This window comes from Mustela erminea, chromosome 9 (assembly GCF_009829155.1).
Source record: "Mustela erminea isolate mMusErm1 chromosome 9, mMusErm1.Pri, whole genome shotgun sequence".
NCBI lineage: Eukaryota > Metazoa > Chordata > Mammalia > Carnivora > Mustelidae > Mustela > Mustela erminea.
The window spans coordinates 99,067,088-99,084,811 of NC_045622.1; the positions used below are offsets into that span (position 1 = coordinate 99,067,088).

A 17,724-nucleotide genomic window follows, 5' to 3' on the forward strand; every position below is an offset into this window, starting at 1 on the left:
AAGAGTTAATGTTTCACAGGGCAAGTCATAAGACAGGGAGAGCTAATGGTTAGTTGGAAGGCTCTCAGGGAGGAGACTTCCTTATTATTCAGGGGAGGATAGCCTTCTGTAATTGTGAGGGCTTCATTTAGTTAGATGAGGACTGCACATCATCTGCTCCTGAACATCAAGTATGTGTATCTATGGAAAGCAAAACCTTATATAAAAGGACACTCTTATATTTGATAAGAGATTACTTCTTTGCTCACCCAACTTTATGGTTCTATGAGTCAGAAAACACCAAGTTCATGATGAGAAGTTCAGGTTTCACAGACATTTGATGGTCCATGGTTAGGTGTTTAGTGTCTACTAAGGCCCAGTAGCAGGTCAAGAGCCATTTCTCAAAAGGAGAGTTATTGTCTGCAGATAATGGCAGAAATTTGTTCCAAAATCCTGAGGACCTGCAGTGCAATTCACGTATGGAGTACTGCCAAAAGACTCCAACAACATCCTTTTCTTCTTGACACATCAAGCATTGTAGGATGTGATGTGATGAATTCTTAAAATCCACCTTGAATAGAAGCTTGGGACAGAGCCTGGATCTGTGGCAGAGCCTTTTCTTTTTTCTGAGCTTCACGCAAACTAGCAGCTTTTTGAGTCACTTGATATCTATCCCAGAGTATATCACGCATATGAAGTACCTGCTACCTTCCCAATCCTAAGAGGCTGACTGAGTATTACACAGTTTTTGGTGTTGGAGGAGAGCGATGGAGTAAGATAGCCCTTTCCCATAAAAGGGATATCATTGTTGTTGTAGTTTTCTGTGGTTTTATTTAAAGTTATGTATTCTTAATTTTGGGGCAGAATTTAGTGATTCCTCAGTGGTATATAGCAGTCAGTGCTCATTACATCAGTTGCCCTCTTAAAGGACATCATCCAATTACCCCTTACCCCACTCACCTCCCCTGCAGCAACCTTCAAGTTTTCTCTATAATTGAGTGTCTTATGATCTTTTTCCCTCTATGTTTTTATCCTATTTTATTTTTCCATCAAAGGAAATATCTTGATACACTTTATATCACTGGGGCCATGGAGATTTCACTGAGTTTCAGTTCCCTGAATTTTAATTGTATTTGTTTTCCAACCTCTGACTCAGAAGTCTTACCACTAAATCTAAAGTAGTTAAGTCTTGAGCATTAGAACCACTCAGCATAATGTCATCAATATAATGGGCATATATGGATATCTTTTAGAATGAGAAACAACAGAGTTCCCTATGAAATAAAATATGACATAGTGTTGGAAAAGTGAAACACCACTGAGGAGGCAGTGAAGACCTATTTCTGACTTTGCAAGCTGAAATCACACTGCTTCTGTTGATGCTTACTGAAAAGGAGGTAAGATGCAATTATCAAGTAACTTGTTGCTTACCTGGTAAGAGAGAATCTCCTAATTTCCTAAAGCAAGGAAACCACATCTGGTATAACTGTCTTAAATTGCTGGAGTTTCCACCTGTTTAAGCTTATAAATATCCACTGTCATTCTCCAAAATCCAAATAAGTGAGTTAAATGTTTATGTTTTGGGAATCACCACCTCTTCATCTTTCAAGTCCTTGATGGTGGCACTAATCTCGGATTTCTCCAGGAATGTGGTATCACTTTTGGAGAATTCTTTTCCTAAGTACAGGTAGTCCTAGAGTCTCCCACTTGGCTTTTTGCCACAATAGCCCTCTGTTCACATGCCAGGGAACCAATGTGGGTATTCTGCCATTGCAAAGCATGTCTCTTCAAATCATGCATTCTAGAGCTGGAGAGGTAACTATGGAATTTTTTCAGTGACCTACTGGACCCAGTGCAAATTAGGTCTGAACTAAAACTCCAATGACCACATTGTCCTCTGTAAGCTACTGCTCTGAGAGATGGATCATACTTCTGTTATGGGTTTCTAGGAATCAATTTCAGGTCAAAGAGAGTGTCCAGGATTTCCTGAAATAGCTGCTTATTTTCTTTGCTCCAATGCATAATTTGAGTTAAAAAAAAAAAAAAAAGGCTTTAGGCTTTAGGCCTCTTTTGGAGAAAGTCAAGGAAAAGATTATTTTAAGTCATTTTTAGCCATGTCCCAATGTCCCTTCTGAAGGACATCCAATCCCCTCTTTATTCATGGAATTTTGAGTCTATAAACTGGGTCCTGTATGGGAATTGATTATGGGGCCATGGATCTCTGCTTTTATGATTAAGTTAGAATTCTGGAAAAGTCACATACAAATGACTTGCAGATGCACAAAAAAATATTCATCATCATTAGCCATCAGGGAACTTCAAATAAAAACCACAGTGAGATACCATTTAACACCAGGTAGAATGGCAAAAATTAACATGCAGGAAACAACAAATGCTGGAGAGGATGTGGAGAAAGGGGAACCCTATTAAACTGTTTGTGGGAATGCAAGTTGATATAGCCACTTTGGAAAACAGTGTAGAGGTTCCTCAAAAATTTAAAAATAGAGATACCCTATGACTCAGCAATTGCACAACTGGATATTTACTCCAAAGATTCAGATGTAGTGAAAATAAGGGCCATCTGTACTCCAATGTTCATTGTAACAACTCCACAATAGCCAAAATGTGCAAAGAGCCTAGATGCCCTTCAACAGATGAATGGTTAAAGAAGGTGTGGTCTATATATCCAATGGAATATCTCTGAGCCATCAGAAAGAATGAATACCCACCTTTTACAACAACAGGGATTGGAATAGAGGAGATTATGCTAAGTGAAATAAGTAAAGCAGAGAAAGTCAATTATCATATGATTTCTCTTACTTGTGGAACTTAAGGAATAACATGGAGAACATTAGGAGAAGGAAAAGAAAATGGTGGTGGGGGGGGTGTTGAACCATGAGAGACATTGGATTCTGAGAAAAAAAATGAGGTTGTAGAGGGAAAGGGATGGGGGATGGGTGAGCCTTTGGTGGTTACTAAAAAGGGCATAAATTGCATGGAGCACTGGGTGTTATATGTAAACAATGAATCTTGGAACACTACATCAAAATCTAATGTATTGTATGGTGACTAACATAATACAATAAAAATAAAATAAAAATGTTAAAATTGTGTTTACTTTGCCTAGACTTTTTTTTTTTTTTTTTTTTTTTCCTGGTCAAGAAAGACTTGAATAGGCTTCCTCTATATTTGACTTCAAGGATCACTGGCAAAAACTAGCCAACATTCTTTTTCTTGCAGGGCAGGGGGGATATTTTTAGTGTATTTAAAAAAAAAAAAAAAGATTAATTCCAGTACAGTTATCATATGGTGTTCTACTACTTTCTGATAATCAATGTAATAATTCAGTAATTCTCTACATTACTCAGTGTTCATCATAAATATACTCTTTTTTTATGTTCAGTTAGCCACTGTACAGTACATAATTAGTTTTTGGTATAGTTTTTAACGATTTATTAATGATGAGCATCCAATGCTCATTACAGCACGTGGCTACCTCATTGGAAGTGTACTGATTATTCTGATTGTTGTATTGAGTCTTCTGTCCTCTATGGGAAGCATGCTTACTTTGCCTTTAAGGAACTTGAGTGCTACCACTTGGCAACTAGTATATGGGGTAAAAGATCTTCCTTTCCACTGAGACTTCCCAGTTCAGTGACACTAATGGACTGGTCTACAAAAATACAGTGAAAACAAAAATGTTTTCAAGGGTGCTGGGACTAGAATGACAAATTTCTCACAGTCATGATAAAAGGTATGTCTTCTAGACCCTCCCAGGGAGGTTAAGCAGATCTCAAATGATAAATCCATTCTAACATTCCAACCTCCCTATGCCTTTAAATCTCTCCCTTTCCTAGAATCAAGTCAGGTCAAATTCTAATTTGCTTAATATGGGTCACATTTGGTCTATATTTCAGGCTCCAAGCAGAAAAATTGTTAACTTTTACTCAGTTCCCCAGCTACAATATTAAATGAAGAATCTCTTTTTAGTGAACCCATATCAACAAATTTGGCTTGAGTGAATTTTATGCTTCTTCCCTGATTATTCTATTTCTGTCCTTTTAAATTAGAAAGCACATCATTGTTTTGGAATGTGGTGTGCTCCTCATGGGTCAGTCACAGTTGAAACCTCAGCTTTTGAGATATGATGGGACTCATGTCTTAGTTATATGTCTAGGAGTAAAGAGGGTATTGGGGGGTAGGTCCTGAGGAGAATCAGCCCCTCCTTTTAAAGCTACAGCCTGGGAGAGGAGCATTAAAATTTCCTTAGGCAATGCAGAGTTAGTTAATCTCCCTTATGATTAAGAGAGAGAAGCCACTAAAACTGGCAAAGACTCATCTTCTCTGTTCCCTAATCCTCCCAGGCATCTAAGGAAGAATCTCATTTTCCTCCATGACTTATGTCTTAAATCTTCATCCCATGTCAAGTTCTTTTGTTTATTTCTTTGAATATTTCTTAAAATCTTCTATCTTTTTGGTAGTTTGGTTTCCCGAAGTAGATTCTCAGTTGAGTATTTTCATGAAAGTGATTTCTAAGGACAAGGGATGAGAGAAGCTGACTATAGTACAAGAAGAAGGTTATGGTCCCAGTTGGGTCTTGGCTTTATCCTGCCACCATGAGAACTCTGGGATATATATTGTAATATAAGACTAGTTCCTACTGAGGCAACAGGACCAGTCTGTCATTTATTGGTCCTTTATGGGTCCTGGGATTGTGGGCATGGCGTATAATTTTGTCCTGGGGCAACTCTACAGAAGGTGGGGCACTGAGCTCTGAGCCCTTACTAGCCCAGAGACAGAGCAGCTAAGATGTGGGGCTGGACACAGCAGTGTCTACCACATTCTGCATCCTCACTGGCACCACCAGACTTCAGGGTTCCTTCTTTTCACACCCATGTCATTTCAGTAACATTATGCTGTCACTCTTGTTCCCTTGATTCCATTTCCCACACTGATGACCCATACAGTAATCATCCCAATCTGAAATCAGACTGCATCAGTCGATGGATCAAAGGTTTTCTAATGTGTTCCTCAGGGTTTTAGCAGTAATCCTTAACAGGATTATGAGACTCTTCATCATCTTCTCTGTTCCTGTCTCTCCAAGTTCATATTCTGCTATTTACCTTTTTATAAGCTTGTTGTTTAGCAATTTGCGTGGCACACAATGATAGTACAATAAATAATTGTTGATTGAATAGATGAATCAACAACTATAGCCACACTGAATTCATGAGGTTTCCTGCATACTGATTTTCACCCCCTGGCATTCATTATGTATTCTCTCTTGCACGAATACTGCTACACCAAATGATGTAAACATATGTACACTGCTGACTTGATTTCATCTGATGACTTAATTCCATCTTTCAGGTTCTATTTTGTATGTCTTTTCATCTTGGAACCTTTCCTGAATCCACCAGCCTTTGTTGTGTGTCCCTCAAACATGCTCATGGAACCCTGTGAAGCTGCTACCTTAGCATATATAACAAGGTGTTGTCACTTTCAAGTCCTCCCCTCTGGGTGTCTGTCATTGAAGGCTCAGGAACCATTAATGTTTCTGATACATTCTTTGGGTTCAAGTAATTTCTGTTGATTAATGAGTCATAGGTGGAAGGAATAAGTGGAATATTTTTATCCTGAAGTTTTTTTTTTTTCTTTCTCTCTCTCTCTCTCTCTCTCTTTTTTTTTTTTTTTTTTTTTTTTGGTGTGTGTAGATGTAGCCATGTATTTGAAAATACCTTTCATAATGTAATGTTACCAAAAATTAACTAATTAAAAGGGAAAATAATATGAACAGCTCCTAATCATATGATGATATGTGTTGATAGCAAGAAGAGTATCAAGGTAAGCTATTTGTTCCATCACTGAGAATGACAGTTTCAATTACTTTCTCATTACGTTTTTTAAGCAGGAGTTCAAACAAATTGTGGTTTCTTGAAGAGATCTAGCTTGAAGTTTCAAAGTCTGAATTAGAGAAAAAAAATGAAAAAAATCCTTCAACCGAGTATTTTTTGCTCTACATTTTTTTAAACTTTATTCACCTTCCTTTATACTTTCCTTTTTTTGTTGTTTTATTCTTTATTTATCATGCACCAGATATTGTTGTAAATCTTCTTTAGAGAAGTGTCTGTTCATGTCTTCTGCCCATTTCTTGATGAAATTAGTTGGTTTGAGGGTGTTGAGTTTGGGAAGTTTTTTATTGAGGTTGGATACCAGCTGTTTTTCTGTTATGTCATTTGCAAATATCTTCTCCCATTCCATGGGTTGCCTCTTAGTTTTTTTGACTGTGTCATTTGCTCTGCAGATGGTTTTTATCTTGATGATTTCCCAAAAGCTCATTTTTGCTTTTGTTTCTCTTGCCTTTGGAGAAGTGTCTTGAAAGAATTTGTTGTGGCCAATTTCAAAAAGTTTACTGCCTATGTTTTCTTCTAGGATTTTGATGGATTCCTGTCTCACAGTGAGCTGCAACAAGCAATCCTAAAAGATGTATGAAACCAGAAAAGACCCTAAATCACCAAGGGAATGTTGAAAAAGAACAACAAAGCAGGACCATCACATTGCCTGATTTCTAGCTATATTACAAAACTATGGTCACTAAGAGAGCATGATATTGGCACAAACACAGACACATAGATCAATAGAACAGAATCAAGACTCCAGAAATTGACCCTCAACATTATGGTCAACTAAGATTTGACAAATCAGGGGAAAATATCCAATGGAAAAAGAACAGTCTCTTCAATAAATCATGCTGGAAAATTGGGCAGCTACATTCAGAAGAATGAGAATGACCCATTCTCTTACACCATACACAAGATAACCTCAAAATAGATAAAGTTCTCTTTTAAATTTCAGTTAACTAATATATAAGGTAACATTAGTTTCAGGTGTAGTGTATAGTGATTCAACATTCCCATACAACATCTGGTGTTCATCAAAAGTCTCTCCTTAATGTGCATCACTTATAAAACCCATCCCCCATGCACCTATGCACCTACCTTATGATAACCACCATTTTGTTCTCTAGATTTAAGAGCCTCTTTTATAAAGAAAATATAATCCATATATACAATGGAATATTATGCCTCCATCGGAAAGGATGAATACCCGAGTTTTGTATCAACATGGACAGAACTGGAGGAGATTATGCTGTGTGAAATAGCAGAGAAAGTCAATTATCATATGGTTTCACTTACTTGTGGAGATTAAGGAATAACATAGAGGACATTTGGGAAAGGAAAAGAAAAGTGAATTGGAGGAAATTGGAGGGGGAGACAAACCATGAGTGACTATGGACTCTGAGAAACAAACTGAGGGTTTTGGAAGGGAAGGGGTGGGGGAACTAGTGATCCTGGTGGTGGGTATTAAGGAGGACACATATTGCATGGAACACTGGGTGTGCATAAGCAGTGAATCTTGGAACACTGAAAAAATAAAATAAATTTTTAAAAAATGATTAAAAAAAGAGTCTTTTCTGGGTTTGCCTATCTATCATTTATCTATCTATCTATCTATCTATATATTCTCATATTTTCTTTATCCAATCATCATTTGATGTATATTCAGGCTGTGTCCATAATTGGCCTTTGTAAATAATCCAGTTATAAATATCAGGGTGGATGTGTCCCTTTGAATTGGTATTCTTGTTTTTTTCTGTATTCTTTCTGCAAATACCTGGTAGTACTGCAATTTCTGGATTGTTGGGTCACATCTAAAGTATATATAGAACCTCAAAATCTCAACAATCAAAAACAAGTAATCCAATTCAAAAGGGTCAGATGACTTGAATAAACATTTCTCAAAGGAAGACATTGGGAAGGTTAACAGACACATGAAAAGATGCTCAGCATTACTGAACATCAAGGAAATACAAATCAAAACTACTGTAAGATATCTCATCACACTTGCCAGAATGGCTAAAATCAACAATACAACAAATAAGGCATGTTGGCAAGGGTGTGGAGAAAGGGCAACACCCTCTCACTGTCAGTGGGAAAGCAAAGTGATGGAGCCACTCTAGAAAACATATGGAGCTTCCTTAAAAGTTAAAAATATAACTACCCTAAAATCCTGCATTTGTATATTTTTTAAAATTTCTTATCAAGTCTCGTGTACAACATAAAAATAGTAGTTCTGTGTTTCTTATTAGTAAACTGTAAGTGTGGTTATATGTTCCAGATATAGGTCTTTTTGTATATATATGGCTTATACAAAATATTAAATATAAAGTATATATTTATGTATAATACATAAAATATATTGATGTATAATTTATATGTGAAATTGAATATGTACATTTTATATAATATAAAATGCTTATACATCTGTTGAAGGGCATGTTGGCTCTTTCCCCAGTTCAATGATCATGGCCATTACTGTTATGAATATTGGGGTACATATGGCCCTTCTTTTCACTAAATCTGTAGTGAAATCGCGGGGTCATTGGTGTGGTGCATAAACAATGAATCTTGGAACACTGAAAAAAGTAAAATTAAATTAAAATGTTAAATAATGCTTATACCTAAGTGTGTGTGACTATACATATATAGTTTTTATTTACCCCTAGGCCATGTATTGCCTTTTAATTTTCAAAAAGATGACATCCAATGAGCAAAAGAGCTAGTTCCAGGATGTCTTTCAATCTGTTAAAATTTTAATTTTTTTTATTTGCTAAATTTAAAAACCAATCAATTGTTGCATTTAGGACCAAACATGAATCCGAAACATTTCTGTAAACAGAAGTAATTGTTTTATGATTGATATCTTGTTCATGGGATTCATGTTGTTAAATATATATATAGATGATAAATGTTTAGCATAGTGGATATACTAAATGTCTATTTGGGATTCTTTCTCTATTGAATTTTATTTCTTTTACTTTTTTGAAAGTTCCATTTGATTGGAAAAGTATTGATTTCCATAATGCCATTGATGTTCATTGCTTTTCTTCTTAATTAAATCTGTTGATTTCTGGAAAAATTGTTGGGAAATTGACTTCTAGTTTATACCTGGGAGAAATTGTAATGCAGGCTTCCATGCTTCTACGTTTTGATTGTAAACCATTGGTATTGATCTTGACCACTAACATCCTTTGTTATTCCTCTACTATTCCTACTTTTTCCCTTTCACCTCCTTTCTGCTTTTTTTCTTAACCCTTCCATTTTCATCAAAGCTCCTTCCTTTTTTTGTTGTTGTTTTTGTTTTTGTACAGTGTCCAAAATGTCAGACGCTTACCCATTTCTATTCTTAGAGGAACTTATAAGCTGCATACCCCTGGTTAGTTTCATCACTTACACAGCTGATTTCTTGATCTCACTGGACTTTTAAAGAGAGTCTGTATGTTCCTTTTCCAAATAGCCATAAACAGGGGAAATTAACCATTGGCTTACTTTTCCCACTGGCTAAAGTTCAACCCCCGAGCAGGCCATTTGCACTACCATCTCCCCATGTCACTGAACACTTCCTGAAGTTATAGTGGGAAAAACAAACAAACAAACAAACAAACAAACAACCAAACAACAAAAAAACAAAACCGAAAATTTGCAGCAGGAGCATTTAAAGCAGAAAGCAAGTTTGATGGGAAGTCTGCTGGGCATATCAGGTTCTAATCATGTCACACAGTATCTACTACTTCAGCAGCAACAGGGAATATCTGAGGGTAGGATTTCAGAAGTGGCCCCATGAAAGTCTTGGCAAATAAGGCCCTTGAGTAACCTAAAGATGGAGAATAGTTTCCATAACTCAGTTCATCTACAGTCTCATAGTATCATGATAAAATGCAGGGCAATGCTAAGGCGTCTATGCCTACCAGCAGGAGAAGGGAGGAATGTGGTGCCACATTATTACCTGGGTTTCATGCTTGATCTGCCTCACATTCAGCTATTAGCTCTAGTTGCTTGACTGGCCAGGTGACATTCACCTTCACCCCATGGGTATTTGCCTCTTTCCTGCTTTGCCTTGTCAGTGAGATATATTCCACATACTATACCATTCATGTATTTAAAGTATAAAGTTTAATGGTTTTTAGTATAGAAGGCTGTGGAATAATCCAAATACTAATTTTCCTTTGTTTTAAAGATAGAGAAAGAGAGCTCCCATTTGCAGCACTGGAGGACGGGTAGAGGGAGAAAGAGAATCTCTTCAGCTGACTCCACACTGAATACAAAGCACAACTGGGCTTGATCCCATGACCATAAATGAGATCATGACCTGAGCAGAAATCAGGAGTCCGTGGCTGAACAGACTGAGCCACCAAGGGGTCTCCTAATCTCCTTTCCTTCATTATAGATTAGCTTTTCAAGGCAATTCAAATAAAAGGAATTATATGGCATGTTTTCTTTTTTAACCTGTTTCTTTCATTTAGGGTAATATTCTTAGCATAAGTTTTATTCACCTTGTAAAATAGTAACAGTCTAGTTTATAAGTATATAATTTACACATGCATCAGTTTATTGGCGTGTAGATTGTTCCCCCATTTTAGCTACTATGAATAATGATGCAATGAACAATCGTGTACAAGTTTTTGTGTGCATATATGTTTAATTTCCCTTAGGTAGATACCTAAGAGTAAATAGAATTGCTAGGTCATTGCTATTATATGTTTAAAGTTTTGAGGAGCTGACACATTGTTTTCCAAAGCAGTTGCACCATTTCACATTACCATCAGCAATTTATGACAACTCCAGTATCTCTACCACCTCAATAAAACTTGCTATTCATTTTTTTTTCTAGACATCCTAGTGGGTGGAAAGTGGTATCTCATTATGGATGAGGTTTGCATTTCCTATTACCTAAAGGGGTTAAACATCTTTTCACATTCTTTTGGCCATTTGAGTATTTTTGTGGAGATATGCTTACTCAGATATTTGGCCAGTTTTAAGTTGGGCTGTTGTCTTTTTCTTATTAAGTAGTATTAACAAGTTTTTTATGAAAACTGCAAAAAAGTTCCTTATCTTAAACATGATTTGCAAGTATTTTCTCTCAGTTTGTGGGTTGGCTTTACACTTTGTTAATGACATAATTTTCATTACAAACGTTTTTCACTTTTGTGAAATCTAAGGCCACCATTCAGAGTAACTGATATACTAATTTTCAATAAAATATTTGTAGTCTTCCACTCATGGGAGTGAAATTCTTAATGACAATCACTGTTCTGTTTCCCCATCCCCAGAAATGATCACTAAATTTGAAAGGCTTTATCATGGGGTTATGGACTTTGAGGAGGGTATGTGCTATGGTGAGTGCTGTGAAGTGTGTAAACCTGGCGATTCACAGACCTGTACCCCTGGGGGTAAAAATATATTATATGTTTATAAAAAAATAAAAAAGAAAAAAAAAAAGAAAGGCTTTTTTATTCAGGAGTTGTTGGGGAGGATGCTTAGATATATTGGTAAAGTTTTTTTTTTTGTTTTGTTTTGTTTTGTGTTTTGTGTTTTGTTTTTTGTTTTTTGTGTGTAGTAATACAATTATTTTTCTGAGATAAATTTTAAACATAATGAAATGCAGACTTTTTAAGTATACGGTTTGATTAGGTTTTTTTTTTAAGATTTTTTTAAATTTATTTATTTGACAGAGAGAGATCACAAGTAGGCAGAGAGACAGGCAGAGAGTGAGAGAGAGGGAAGCAGGCTCCCTGCTGAGCAGAAAGCCCGATGCAGGGCTCGATCCCAGGATGCTGGGATCATGACCTGAGCCGAAGGCAGTGGCTTAACTCACTGAGCCTCCCAGGCACCCCAGTTTGATTAGTTTTTAGAAATGTATATACTCACATAGCCATTAAGGAATTCAAGACCTAGAATACTTTCATCAACCCAGAAAGTTCTGTCATGCTCCTTTTCAGTTAATTGCCTCAGATGCAACTATTGTCCTGATTTGTATCACTCTGTTTTAGTATTGTCTATTCTATAACTTCCTGTCCATTGAATCACAGCATTTAATCATAGTGCATGGTTTCTTTGTTCCGGGATCTATCATACTGATGTATGTATCAGTCCTTTACTTTTCTTGCTGAAGATTATTATGTCTGTTCTGTCAACTTCTGCCTTTGTACATTGTATTGGCATTTAATGTAATTATTACATATTTGGGAGTCAGTTCATATTATTAAAGTTTGCTTTTTTCTCCCCTTTCTAACTTATTTTCTTTCTTTTCTATATTTTTATGAGTAGAAGATTTTTGTCTAATATTCACTTTTCTATTCTTCTTAACATCTTTTTAAATAATGGACACTTTTTAGAGCAATTTCAGGCTCATAGGAAAATGGAGCATAAGCTATGGCAATTTCCTTCATCTCTCTGATTACACAATGAGCAGAGGGACTGAGTGGACATTTCTCAAAGACTTACAAGTGGTGAACAGGTGCCTTAAAGGGTGCTCAACAGCACTCATCATCAGGAAAATGCAAATGAAAACCATTATCACATCACCTTTGTTGAACTGTTATTGAGAAGATACGAGACATGAAATATTGGTGAGGATGTGGAATCAAGGGATCCCATGTACCCTACTGAAGGACATATAAATTGGTGCAGTCATTATACAGAATATACTGGTTCTTCAAAAAATTGAAAGTAGAACTGCCGTCCATCAATCCTAATGTTGTGTATAAATCTAAAGGATCTGAAATCATGATTGTGAAAGGCTATCTGCATTCATGTGTTCAATGCATTGTTACTCACAGAAGCCAAGGTATAGATACAACTTCATCCCTCACTGAAGAATCAAGAGAGAAAATGTGAGGTCTTCATTATTCAGACATTAAAAAGAGGAAAATTCTGCCATTTACAGTAACAAATCGGAGCTGGATGGCACTGGAGGTCTTGATGTTAAGTGAAACAAGAAAGACACAGAAAGAGAAATACTGCAGGATCTCACTAATTTTTTTTTCATGTAATAAGCTTTATTATTGTAACATTACATTACCAAACGATGCATGAATTGTTTTAGGTCTCTTTGCTTTATAGAAAACAATAGAAATCATCTCATTTCTAATTTTTTATACTGCTCATTAACTCTGTTTTACCCTAATTGAAAATTGGGTTGTGTTTTTATGTCTGTATATGTATAATTGCATAATTTGCAGTCTACTCTTTATGATTTTTCTTAAAAATGTACTAGTTCATGTCCTTAATTCGAAGATATTTTTTTATATCCCAATGTCTTTATATAATAGGTTTTCATTCAAAATTGATATATTTATTTAATGAAATATTTTATTTTCCTGAAAATGCATAATTAAATTTGTGGTATACTTGAAAAGAATAGCAAATGAATTGATCTCAAAAGTATGTTAAAGGAGAAGTGATGATGTAACTATTATATGATCAGAACTATGATTTGGACTATAAAAATAAATCAAAATTTATTTATGTTTGGACTTTTCATGTAGGCATCACTTAAAAACAGTTGCTGTCTGTTAAATCAAATTGCTTATGCATGATCTCACTTATATGTGGAAATGGTATAGTTCAATTGTTGAAACAGAGAGTACAGTGGTGGTTACCAGGGACCAGGGACTGAGAAAAATGGAGAGATGTTGCCCAAAGTGTGCAAGGCCTCAGTTATGTAGAATGAATAAGCTCTAGAAATCTAATATATAGCATGTCACTATTATTAACAACTCCATAATGAATATTTGAAATTGCAACCAGGATAGATTTAAATTAAAACTTCCTACACACACACACACACACACACACACACACACATAACTATATAGGGAAGATAGACGTGCTAATTACTTAGATTGTCTTGATATTTTCATATTATATGTACATCAAAAATCAATTTGTATAACTGAATATATATAATTTTTGTATATCAACATGCTGACTTTGGACACTAGTACAGTCATTAACTTCATAATAACCTAGAAATCAAAAAGTAGTGAGAAGATTGAAAACATGACACTCCAATGAATGAATGTATTTTAAAATAACTTTGACAAGAGGAAACTATTGACATTAAAAAGGTTTTTCCAGGTAAATAATGAGCGACACCATTAAAAATAAAATGGAATCTTGTAACAGTTACTAAGGATGTGGTAAAATTTAATACACTGAAAGTAATGAATTTTATTTTTTATTTATTTTTCAAGTTTTTATTTCAATTACAGTTAGTTAACATAGAGTGTAGTATGATCTCCAGGTGTACTATTTAGAGATTTAACACTTACATACCATACCAAGTGCTCATCACGACATGTCCGGTCATTAATCCCCATCACCTATTTAACCTCTCCTTCTAGACATCTCCCTTCTGGTAACCATTTGGTTGTTTTCTATAGTTAAGAACCCATTTTTTGATTTGCCCACCTCTCTCTGTTTTTCCCTATACCCATTGTTTTCTTAATTTCCACACGAGTGAAATCATGTGCTTTTTCTCTTTCATTGACTGACTTGATTAGCTTAGCCTAACAGTCTCTAGCTCAAACCTCGTCATTGCAAATGGCACGATCTCATTCTTTTTAATGGCTGATAATATATACCCCATGTCTTTTCCATTCATCATTCAATGGAAACTTGGGCTGTGTCCTTAGTTTTGCTATTGTAGATAATGCTGGTATAAACTTCAAGGGCATGTACACCTTTGAATTAACACTCTTGTACTCTCTGCAATCAATGAGTTAACAATTCATGACAATATCCCTGGAATGCACATATTCAAGGCACGGTTGGTATGCTCTGTTAACTATGAACAATAAAGTTCTACTGGCAATTCTACCTTGTCAATCCACATTACCACTTTACTAGGAAGGGACAAACAGAGAAACAAAGTAGCTTCCTGCTGCAAAAGCAAGTTCATTCCAACTCCATTAACTAGAGATATTCAAGTGAGTATTTCTGAAGGCCTCTGGTAATTTCTTTTACTCCATTTATAAAACAGCAGTAAATGAAATAATATGCTTCCCCTCCCCCTGTCAAACTGGGTTCTACTTTTCTGTACATCAGTCTCAAAAAATATGGTTTACCTATGATGTATTTTATATTATTATTTAGTTTTGACAACATACATTATTTTGCTTCTTTTCCTTTTAGAGTTGTAGAATTCCCTTGTGGATCCTATATACAAATCATACAACTTAGCTGAATATCTTCAGGCCATGTCATGCTACATTTAAAAAATCCCATACATAATGCTTCAATTATCCTGATTGTCAAAGGAAAAAATAAGGAGAATAGTAATAATAATGTATTATGAATAATAAATTTTATTTATATATATATATATATATATATATATATATATATATATATATATCTTTTGATGTGGGGTTCACCATTATGGAAATTTTTTAAATGAACGAATGTTATAATAAAAATAATTCTTGACACACATACTTAGTTCCTTTGCTCTGATGTGTTCAAGAAATAACTTATTTGAAATTTTCTATAGAGAGAATTACAAATCTTAGAGAATACACTCTTTTTTATTGATGAATACTCATTGTTTGAACAGTTGTGATTGTGTATATCTTTCTTCTTATCAAACCAGAGTGTAGACTGAAATGTGAGTATTTCATAATCAACAATGTCAGAAGTGAACTCTCAGGAGAGGTAAGAACCTGGTTGGCATTATGAGGGAAGCTACAAGTTTGAGGGCAGAAGTACAGTAAAAATTAAGGAAATCAGGTGCATTGTCATAGAGTATGTTGGGTAAGTGAGGATATACACTATTATATTTGATATCTGTACAGATTAAAGAATCCACAAAAACCCTCAATTCATCTCTTTCTTTCTGAGGTAGTTGTGATACGCCATAGCTTTCTCATGGCATTTTTCACTTCTGCATTCCTCAGTGTGTAGATGAATGGGTTGAGAAAAGGGGTCCCAATAGTATAAAATACGGACACCATCTTGTCCATAGGGAAAGTGGTCTGGGGGCGTGCATATATGAATACACATGGACCAAAGAATAAGACTACTACGATGATGTGAGTAATGCAGGTGGAGAGAGCTTTTCTTCTCCCTTCTGCACTGTGGTTTCTCAGTGAATGCAAGATGACAGTGTATGAAATTATCAGAAACACAAAACTGCCTGTGCAAATGCTCCCACTGTTAGACACCCATTCTATGTTGATCATATACGTGTCCATGCATGCAAGCTTTAACAAGGGCTGCAAATCACAGCAGTAATGATTAATCAAATTGGGCCCACAGAAAGGCAATTTCAAGGCCGGCATTAGCTCAGCAAGGGAATGGATAAAAGCCCCTACCCATGCAAGAATGATCAGGACTGTGCAAATCTGCCGTCTCATGATGGTTGGGTAATGTAAGGGCTTACAAATAGCCACATAGCGATCAATAGCCATGAGGATGAGAACAAAGACCTCCATGGAGCCAAAGAAATGCATTGCAAAGACTTGAGTCATGCACTCATGGTAAGATATGGTTCTTTGTGCAGAGAGTGAATCCACAATTAGTCTTGGGGCTGTTGTAGTTGAGAAGCAGGAATCAGCAAGGGACAAATGAAATAGGAAAAAGTACATGGGGCTCCCAAGTGTCCGGCTGGACTTGATGGTCACAATAATGAGCAAATTCCCTACCACAGTTCCGGAATAAAAAATGAAGAATATTACAAATACCATCTTCTTTTTCATTGGATCTTGGGTCAATCCTAGCAGTATGAACTCAGTAACAGTGTTATTTTGCTCCATTATTTCAAGCCAACTGGAGAAAATGCTGGTTAGAAATAACTAATCTGCAGAGAAGGGAAAATTAGGAAATGAATACTCCATGTGCAGGTGAAATCCATATGATTGTTCATGGAAGGGCCACTTACCAGTGGGTAATCCCTTATCTTCTGTGTTGTTTTCCCTTGAATAACGCAGGAATCATAATATTTATTCACACTCTATTCGGCTGATTGCTTATGGAAACAAGGAAATATATTAATAATGAGAAAGTACCCAATTCTTCAGACAACATTTACTTAATGAATTTATTACGAGAGAGTATCTTTCTGAGCTGAATATCTTTTGTTATTTTACGTCATGGACCCATTAATGTAGAATGTTGCAAAAAGGAGAAAACTCATGCATCACATACATAATTTGCTTTCATACTTTTTTGAACTTGGTAGATATTTATAAAGTATCTTCTAGTAAATATTCTAAACATTAAATAAATGACATGGAAACTTTTAATATTTTTTTTTTGTTGTTTGTTTGTTCGTTTAATGAAACATATGAGAGAGAGAGTGAGACAGGGTGTGGGAAAGAGAGAAAAAGGACAAGAGAGAAATAAGCAATATTTTAGCAGTGAATGTTTGGTCAATTCGTTTAGTCCATTATTAAGTTTATTTTGATCAGTTCCCTTGACTAAATTTATTTCCTTTTACTTTAACTCTCTATAATTTATAGTTGCTTATAGTTTTGACTTCAGCTTCTATCATAACATTTTGTACTTTTTACATTATCCTATGTTGTCCAAAGTAGAATTCTTCACTTCATCCAGTATTTTGATGGGTCTTTCTGCATATGTTCTTAAGGCACAAAAAAAGACTGATTCTAAAATAAAGGATAAATAGGGAACGTTTGGCATAAATCAAAATATTGTTTCAAATTTCATGTTATTTTAAGCACCAGGGATTTAGACAATGAGATAAAGAAACTGCAGGTCATAGCTAGAACTTTTTCATATGATTCTTGGAACACATGTTCTTGCAAGTTCCATGCCCTGACTACAGTAAAAGATAGAAACAGGAAAGGAATGAAAATTCATTTATATATACCAAACTGGAAAAATC

The 17,724-nt window shown here is 35.4% G+C and overlaps 1 protein-coding gene across 1 annotated transcript; it reads right to left on the reverse strand.

The window, feature by feature from the left end:
- Nucleotides 1–15,700: 15,700 nt before the first annotated feature.
- LOC116600106 (olfactory receptor 4C11-like) lies at nt 15,701–16,633 on the reverse strand. The gene has a single exon (XM_032360184.1). It carries the CDS (start codon nt 16,631–16,633, stop codon nt 15,701–15,703), a length of 933 nt encoding a protein of 310 aa, XP_032216075.1.
- Nucleotides 16,634–17,724: the final 1,091 nt, after the last annotated feature.